The sequence below is a fragment of the Mycteria americana genome, chromosome 2, assembly GCF_035582795.1.
Source record: "Mycteria americana isolate JAX WOST 10 ecotype Jacksonville Zoo and Gardens chromosome 2, USCA_MyAme_1.0, whole genome shotgun sequence".
Taxonomy (NCBI): Eukaryota; Metazoa; Chordata; class Aves; order Ciconiiformes; family Ciconiidae; genus Mycteria; species Mycteria americana.
The window spans coordinates 27,475,938-27,484,770 of record NC_134366.1 but is presented as its reverse complement, the minus strand read 5'-3'; the positions used below and the strand labels follow the sequence as shown (position 1 = coordinate 27,484,770).

General features: G+C 46.2%; 1 protein-coding gene across 2 annotated transcripts; it reads left to right on the top strand.

Moving 5' to 3' along the window:
• Window positions 1–2,164: 2,164 nt before the first annotated feature.
• On the top strand, window positions 2,165–7,998 carry TFPI2 (tissue factor pathway inhibitor 2). 2 transcript variants are annotated; one of them, XM_075492833.1, is made up of 5 exons: window positions 2,165–2,628; window positions 2,732–2,911; window positions 3,360–3,539; window positions 4,811–4,984; window positions 7,299–7,998. In XM_075492833.1, exons 1-5 carry the CDS (start codon window positions 2,547–2,549, stop codon window positions 7,397–7,399), a joined length of 717 nt encoding a protein of 238 aa, XP_075348948.1. In that variant the 5' UTR covers window positions 2,165–2,546; the 3' UTR covers window positions 7,400–7,998. The 2 variants fall into 2 exon arrangements, with proteins under 2 accessions (XP_075348948.1, XP_075348947.1); XM_075492832.1 differs by having other exon boundaries at window positions 2,174–2,628; window positions 7,296–7,998.
• The last annotated feature ends 835 nt before the right edge of the window (window positions 7,999–8,833 follow it).

Sequence of the window (8,833 nt, the reverse complement as noted above, 5' to 3'; positions counted from 1 at the left end):
GTCGGCAGTGTGTAAGATTTACATCTTTCTTCTCCAGTGCTGCTCCTATAGCGCTCTTGGGGTTTGTATTTGTTTTATTTTAGCCAGTTCACTAAAATACATTCCTCTTCCTTTCCCTCTGGCTATTATCCCCCCCTTCCCAGCTGTTGGTATGCAATTCCTACACCCCTGTAATCTACGCTGGCAGCTGCATCCCCAAACCCCACCAGCTGCTGGTCCCTGGGACAGTCAAAACAGGTGGAAGGAGCTGGCTGGCCAGGGCCTCAGGGGAGCCAGGGCTGTTGGTGGGAGCAGAAACATTGCGGTGCGGAGAGGTAGAGAGCGTGTGGTGTGGTGGCGGCAGGCGTAGGGTGTGAGAGTGATCTGAGGCTGGGCTCTGGCACATGCTTAGGCTGGGAAGGACAGATGCAGCTTGGTATTGATAACCCTGTAATGGAAAGCCTGCAGTGAGCGGTCTGCTGACATGAGTAGCTCTGCTGATTGCAGTTAGTAAAGGACTTTCTACCACTTGCTATGTTAACTTTCACTCTAGTTCATGTATTGTTAAAGATACGTACCTAATCTACATGAACTTCTTTGCTGTTACAGCAAAGGAGCAGCTGAATAAATACTGCACTGTGCTGCAGCATTGCTGGGTAGGTGGGTTTAGCTCAAACTTTGATTTGTATGTGTGCGTGCACGGAGGAAATGGAAAATGTGGAAAATGGTGTGTGCATGACAGCATTCATTTTGCTGCTATTGTTTAGGGTGGTATTTCAATGACTTTCTTTGCAATTCCAACAAAATCCAATGAAAACTAAAGGACATCAGTCTAGTCATATTAAAATCACTTGAGAGTTTCCTAATATTAGGAAGATGGCCTTTTGATTTTTTCTGGAAATAGAAAATGTATGCTTGTTTGTGCTTTTTCCTGCCGGAGGAACCTAAGCTTTATTATAGTTGCTGTGCTTAATAAGCTTAAAAAAACCCCTAAAAATAAGGACACCTGTTACTAACAGTTGTAGCTATAAGATTCTAAAACATGGCAGACGTGTCCCATGGTGATGTCTCAAACTGTATCAGGGTTTACGTTTTTTTTGTCACTAAAGCACCCACTTGTCCTTTGGCAACTGGATATTCTGAAAAAAGGAACAGTACTGAAAAAGGAGGGAGAGAGGTGCCATTCATATCTTCCCAAAGCCCCCTAAGTGCGGTGGGGGTTGAATTTGCTCCTCTTTCTTGCCTTTATGAAAAATAAAATTATGTCAGAAAACTAGTTGTAATCCTCCGTGAGATAAGAAAAGCAGAGAAGCCGTGGAGAGAAAGTCAGTTCCTGAAATAATCAGGGTGCTATGAAGTTCTCCTCCTTACAGCCTGTACAGACTGTGGCTTCTTTCCTGCAGGCCACAGATTTCCAGGGCCCTGTATCGCAAACCCATCGGCAGCAGCGCCTGCCTCAAGGACAGAGGCCCAACACCGTTGCTGTCAAGGGAGTGGAGAGGAACAATAGGAGATCAGATTAGCTTATTGTTATCTATAGAAAGCACGCCTAATTTGCAGCCACTCTTATCTCTCTTACTGTATGAAATCTGCAGTCAACACTAATTAATGTAACGGCTCTGATAGATTAGAGAGGGAAAGTATGCCGTTCGCTTCGCACCCCCTCCTCCCCCAGATCACACCGGATTGCCCGGTGGGGTTACAATCTACAGAATAAGACAAAAAAATTATGGTATTTTCTGAAATCCAGCTCTCTTTGAACTAGCCAGAGCTTTCATCCATTCAGCCTCTCGGGCTTCCCAGGAGTCCAAGCCCGCTGACAGTGCCTCGGTTTTCTCAAGTTCATTAGCGTTATACGCAACGGCGTTAAACTCCTAATCCGGGTTTATCGGTGTTATCGCTAGTGGCACTCGCTGAGCGGCCTGTGCGTGACCCGGCCGGACCGGGGCCCGCCGGAGGCTCCCGTGTGGGGTTTTCAGCGGCCTGCCGCCCTCTGCCCGGAGCCTCCAAATGGGGAGCGGCCGCCACGGGGGCGAGGGCGAGGGGGGAGAGGACTTTCGCTAAGTGACCCGTCCCGGAGTTCTCCGTGATTAACAGGAAATGCTCTTTAAGCATCATCCCGTAACGTGCGGGGGGCGGGGGGGGGGGGGGGGGCGGACGGGATGGGACAGCCGTGGACCCCGGCCAGCTCCCCGTAGCCCCGCGACCGAGGCCCCTCCGCCGTGGGCGGCGGAGCCCGACGGCGCCCCCCACCTGGCCCCGGCTGCTCCCCCGGCCGCGGGCCCCCCGACAGCGGCGGGGCCGGGGTCCACCCGCGCCCCCCGGCGCTCGGGCTCACGCAGGCGCGCAGCCCGCCGCGCCCCGGTGACGGCCGGGTGAGCGGGGACCTGCTGCCCCGCTGAATCAGACCTTCCCCTCCCACCACATGCGCAAGGAGGGAGGCGGCCCGGGGAAGCCGTCTCGGCGCATATAAAGCGCTGCCGTCGGGCCGGGCAGCACCGCTGGCTCCCGGCACCCCCGCTGCCACCCGCCCTCCCGTCCGCCCTCCCGTCCGCCGCCGCCGCGACATGGCTGCCGGCCGCCGCCTCCCGCTGCCCGCGCTGCTGCTGCCGCTGGCCTGCGCGGCCCTGGCCCCGCGCACCCTCACAGGTAGGAGCGGGCCCTCGGCGGGACCCCGCGGGCGGCTACGCGGGGCCGGGGCCGCCTCCGCCGCCGAGGTGGCTTCAGCCCCGGTCGCTGGTGTCTCCCGCAGAGAAGCAGCGCGCCTGCCTGCTGCCCCGCGACGACGGCCCCTGCCGCGCCCTGGTGCCGCGCTGGTACTACGACAGGTACACGCAGAGCTGCCAGGAGTTCACCTACGGGGGCTGCCACGGCAACGCCAACAACTTCCTCACCCTCGACGACTGCGAGAAGAGCTGCTGGACCATCAAGAGTGAGTCCGGGGGCCGGCCCCGCCGCCCTCTCCGCCCCGGGGTGCCCCTCGGGTGGCAGGGGGCTGGAGGGGGCCCGTGGGAGCACCGGGGAGGCTGCGCTGCTTGCGGGACGCTTTGTACCCACCCCGTCTGTCCCTCCTGCTTGTCACAACTGCCTCGCTGATGTCAGTTTTGTGCACAGAAACCCGAGCGAGTTGTCTCAGAGGCGACATGCGGAATTTAACTATTACTATTTTAAATGTAATGTAATATTATAACTAGTTGCTAATTAATGCATCAGATTCTTCCTGTAAAGCTTATTCCCCTTTATTAAAGGATGCAGGTAGTGGGACAAGCTGTGACTTGCCTGTGAACGCAGTAACAGCGTTTTGTCGACTCTACCATGTTGTTCAGTACGGGGAGCACAAAGGGTTGACTTTACAGAGGATGAAATTATTTTTATTGCAGAAGTGCCCAAATTGTGCCGGATGGAGGCTGTTGGAGGACCTTGCAGGAGTCATCTAAAAAGATACGCCTTTAACTTGAGCTCGATGAGATGTGAGGAGTTCATCTACGGCGGCTGTTATGGAAATGGCAACAACTTCAGAGATTTGCAGTCTTGTGTGGACCACTGTCTGCCAGAGAAAAGTAATGGTTGTTCCAAATTTTTAATAAAATAGATGGTTTGAAAGCGATATGAAGATGATATTTTATTTGATATTTTCCTCTGGATACCCATACTGTGGGATTTTTAAAGACTTCTGTGCAGCAGATGTTTATATTATCTGCAGACTTTCATGTGTCACTTGTCTCAGCTGTTACTGAAAGAGCAAAAATGCTGTGTTATTTTAATGTTGTGACCTTAAATATGCCCACAGCTACACCCAACCTATCTCTTGACTTCTAGAGAGCTGTACATGTGTAATGTGAAGGGAACTAAGGCTGGAGATCTGTGTTGAGGCAGATGTTTGAGACGCTGTGGCAATCATGCTCAGGGCAGTGATATCCTATTATAAAGTGGAAGTGCCTTTCTAAAATTCGGCCCTGGGAGATGGTATAAGGTGGCTTGGGTTTTTTGCACTCGCCAGCTCAACTGATAAAAGTTTTTTGCCTGACATGACTCTTCACTGTCTCTCCATACGAGCTTTGAAGAAGAGACATGGTAATTATGAGCAGGTGACTATAGCTAAGTGTTGTCATAAACACCAGGTCAATTTCCAGTGCAAGACAGGATCTTTGAAGAAGAGAGATCTACCAGAATGTATAAAAGCTGTCACTGCCTGAGCCTTATTAGTGCTTCATGAGACAGTTATTTTTGGCTGATGACAGATTGCCAGCGTTTTCTTAGGTGAACACTGAATTATTTTTAATTTCTCTGTTGCACATCCAATAAATTGATAAAAGGTCTCCAGCCGGGAAAGTAAAATTTTGTTGAGGCAAAATAAAACATGATTGTTTTGAGGAAAGTGGTGGGTTTTGTACTTTTTGCTGCAAGTGGGCAGGATTTGCTGGCAAAATCATAGCAAGGATAACCAAAATATTGCCTTTTTCCTCTACAGAGGTAGTTCCACTGGAATATTGTTATAGTCCTATATATATGGAATAAGACTTCTGGCCAGACTATGTAAATATCTCAGCTGTCGTATGTGTGGCACCACAAATGGGGAAGACTGGTGAATGTCACTTGTGGGATAGTAATCCTATTTTCTGGGGCTGTCTGTTGCTTTCTCAAATTCATAACTTGCAGGAATAAGATGTAGTAAGTCTCTGAAGTCATCGGTAACAGTCATGTCAGTTCAATGAGAACAAGAGCTGTTTAGCCACAAAATTTATTGCAGGGTAAACTTTAAGAAGCCAGGCATAGAGATTACATTTATGTAATTTTTCTTTCTCTCTCTTTTTTTCCCTTTTTTTTCAAGCTGGTCCCTTGCTGTGCTATAGCCCAAAGGATGAAGGATTGTGTTCTTCTTCTGTATCTCGCTATTACTATGACACCACGACTAAATCATGTAAGGAGTTCAAATATACTGGCTGTGGTGGAAATGCCAATAACTTCGTTACTGAAACGGATTGCTACAACGTCTGCAGAAAAGGTAAGATTTTTTTGTATTTTGTCAGTCACAAGCAGATAAAGCAATCCAAATACTTACCTTGGCTTGTTACAGGTGTATGCTTTTTGCATTTTGGACTCGGTGTTTTCAAAGGCAGGGAAAACTGAGATGCAACACTAAATCATTCTGACAAGAACAGCGCAATGCAACGTGGTTACTCCATTTTTGAATGAAATGTAGAGAAGGGTACACAAAAAGACTAATTAACTTACTAGAGCCCACAAGGAATCAGTCTTTAAATTGTTCAGTACCAGCATCAACACTAATTAAGGTCTCATTTTCTTCCAGATACTTTAAAGTAGGATTAAAGTAAGTTGTGAAATCAATTTACTTTTTTCCTTCACATTTTCATCAGTTACCATCCTCCCTTGATTCCCTGCTGCCTGTTCCCATTTTCCATTCCCATTCCTAAAGATTTCTGCCTCATCAGTTGTGCTGAGTCAACTGTTTCTGTGGCCGTGGGGGGAAGAGTTGGGAATGATAATTGATTTTTTTGTAATGGTTTTATTCAAACCAGCTGCTGGCTGTGCTTGTAAGTCAAAACAGTTGTGCTTTTACCTCTAGTCCTATGTTCTTACTGCCTATTGCAAGTTTTAATATTCTACTTTAATTCATTTGATATGTAAATCAGTGAGAGAAAAGCATAATTATATGTTGATCCCCAGAGCACTCAAGAAGCAGACACAGCACAATACTTTAAAAATTGATACTGATGGGGAAAAAATTTAAGGCTGTATCTAGCATGTACATTGACTTTGGGGAAAAAAAAGCCAAAAAGTAGCTCTGTTTTAAACATGAGATATGCACAAGGTTCAAGTACTTTGGTGTTTAAGATGTGTAGTCAGAAGGCTTAAGCAGGAGATGATTCTTCGGTTCTGGGCTGGAAATCCAGGGCTGGGGCAAGGGTTGCGCCCTGAGCACAGTCCTCAGGAGTAAAAATATTGTCTGCCAGTTAGTCATGGCAGTAGTATTTCTGTGGTTGACAAGTCTGAGTGTGCCTCTGCCATTCTAGTATTGTAAGGGAGTCTTTAATAGCATGCTAAGTCTATCTGAGATGCTTGTGATTATCTAATTTGCATCTATTACTACCTGGGAAATGGTAGGGCCAGGCTCCAGCCTAAGTGTGCAAAGAGAGAGGAGGAAGGAAACTGCCTCTTCAGTGTCTCACCTCTGCGCTCTGCCCCTGCTCATACCCAGCCAGAACCTCCCAGGGGGTTCTCCCTTCCTCACTCTTTTTGTGGAAGAAAGAAGTGAGGAAATGCTGTCTGTCTCGTAACTAGAGCACCACGTAGCCAAACGTAAAAGATAAGCTTTTTCACTAACTTTTGGATTTCACAATTCAGTGAGGCTTGGTACAACCAAAGCCCATAGTTAAAGGCATAATTAGTGCTGATTAATGTTGTGCTATACATATTCATTTCTATAGCTTGGGAGTGTACAGCAACATTAAGCAAATCTTTAAGGCAACTTAAGCCACTCCTCCTGTCCTGCTCCCATAATTCTCTCCCCAGCATCTTTCCTGTTACCTTTTGGAGTCTCAAGTTGAATTCAGTTGACCTTCCCTGTGCAAATATGCAACTGCTGTTTGAATTCATCTATAGCTTTTGCAGTGAAAAGGTTTCTGATTAATTTCATTTAAAAGTTTATATTGGAAAAGAAAATAAGTACGCTGGGATGACAGTGAAAGGATTGGGAACTGGCCACAGGGGCTCCGCGTGCAGGTAAACAGGTAGCATAAGGACAAAAGATTTTTCAGTCAGGTTTGCAAAGTACTTGTTTTCTGAACTGCATTCACACATTTCACGTGGCCTTTGTAAGCATTCCTGGAGATAACCCTGACGGTCTTTGGCCACTCCGCAGCTTCTGTGTGAAACCCAGTTCTGTGCAGAAACCCAAATCATGTTACCTTTTCATCTCCCACAAGCACTGGTTATATTCTAGACTTTGCCCCGGTATTGTTCAGAGAAATGTAGTAATAGTTCTTTTGTTTTTTTGCAGATAGAGCAGTGTGTTTACTTCCCTTCTGCTGTCACTGCAGGACAGCTAGAAAAGACTTTGATGCTTGCTCAGGAAACGAGCAGCAAAGTAGGGCTCTGGTGCCAAAGGTGGACACATTGGAGACCTTACAGTGTGTGAGAATAGGGTGTCCAGGACACATTTTACAGTTTTCTGATATGTTTGTTATTATTGGATCAACTGCTTAAACAGCGTAACATGAAAAATACCCCAAACAATAAAGAGTAGTAACAGTTTTTTCATACTGTTTCCCTGACTGCTTCCTTTGTTTTCTTAGCAGAAACTCAGAAACCAAGAATCAACAAGCCAGCGAATGTGTTCCGCAGAAAAATGATGAGCAAACTGATTAAAAAACCTCAGAGGTATAACCCGAAGTCTTAAAGCTGATGTGCACTTGGATGTTTGAAACACCTTCTTTTGATTCCACTTTCTTCTTTTGTAAGATAGTTTCCACACAGTTTTATACACCGACATAGTTCTGTCTTTCAGAACTGCTTTTTATTTCCAACTTATGTTTTTATAAAGAACTGCATTTAATAGAAGAAGAATGAACCTAAGTTTGGTTCTTCTGCTCTGTTGTCTTGGCAGTAATACTTTGGCAAAGCCAGATATTTAGATTTCCATGTTTTTATGGGGGAATGTTACTGCTGTCTTGGGAGAATATGTCAGCTGTTACAAATCAATTAAGATTTGAAAAATCAATTGTCTCTTAGTGTAACTAAGGAGAGTACAAAACTAAATCTCTACCATGGATTTTTTTTGGCATCCTGTGCTTGTTAAAGAAAAGGAACCTTTTTGGGGCACCCCAGCTGCATTTGTTGCAGATTTCTGACCATGGCTTAAAAAAGCACAAGCCCATTTTGGAAGTCAAAGTTCAATTTAAACACTGTTTTTAACTGTAGAGGATGGCCCTCTTTTAACAGCATCACTGGGTTATAATCTCTGGTAACATGTTTGAGAAATGGACTATCGCTCCTTACCTCTCTGGGTCTTTGACTTTTATAGGAGTATCTTGGGGTGGGATACAAAAGTGGACCTGGGATTTAAAAGGAGCCCAAAATCTGAGAGCAGCTCCATCTCACTTTACTTTTTGGTCTCAGAATTCGGTGCCTGGTCACACATTGCAACATATCCTGGGCAATGCGATACCCAGATAGTGTCCTGGAAGGGATCCAAGAGTTTGATAATCTTCTGCTCGTGCCCCCTCAGCAAGAGCCTTCTTGATGGACTGCCTCCATCCACGATGCAGGAGTGGACACTGCAGCCCTTTATGTGGCTACTCCACATGGTCTTTCTTTTCTTGCATAAAAACATAATTCAAAGTCCAAGGGCTTACTGCTAGGGTACTCAGTGAAATATCAGAGGCTTGGGTTTTAATCCCTTATCTACCTGATATCTCACAGAAATTTAACCTAAACCATCCATGATTCTTGCAGGGTTTCCTAGTGAGCAGGCTGTAGAGTATTCTGGAGGACTGGGGTGGGGGGCAAGAGAAAGGAGGGGAGGCCGTGGAAGTTTCTTTCAGTCCCTTAGTGAAGCTATTCCACTTTGTATAAATTGTACCTTTTTCCAGGTAAATGCCTTAATCTCTTTTTTTTTAGTTACAAAGAATTTCAGCTGCCAGTGTGCTGCTTTGCTTCATTCCCTTACATTACTCTAATATCCCTCCAGACTCCTGTGGCTTTGACTAATCTAAATAATTCTCTATCATCTACAGCATTTTATATGACTCATGACTTACTTCCTTTTTCAGTTTGCTGATGAAACAACACTGACCCAAGGTTGGGCCAACTGTTAGCATTTTGCCACGTTGAA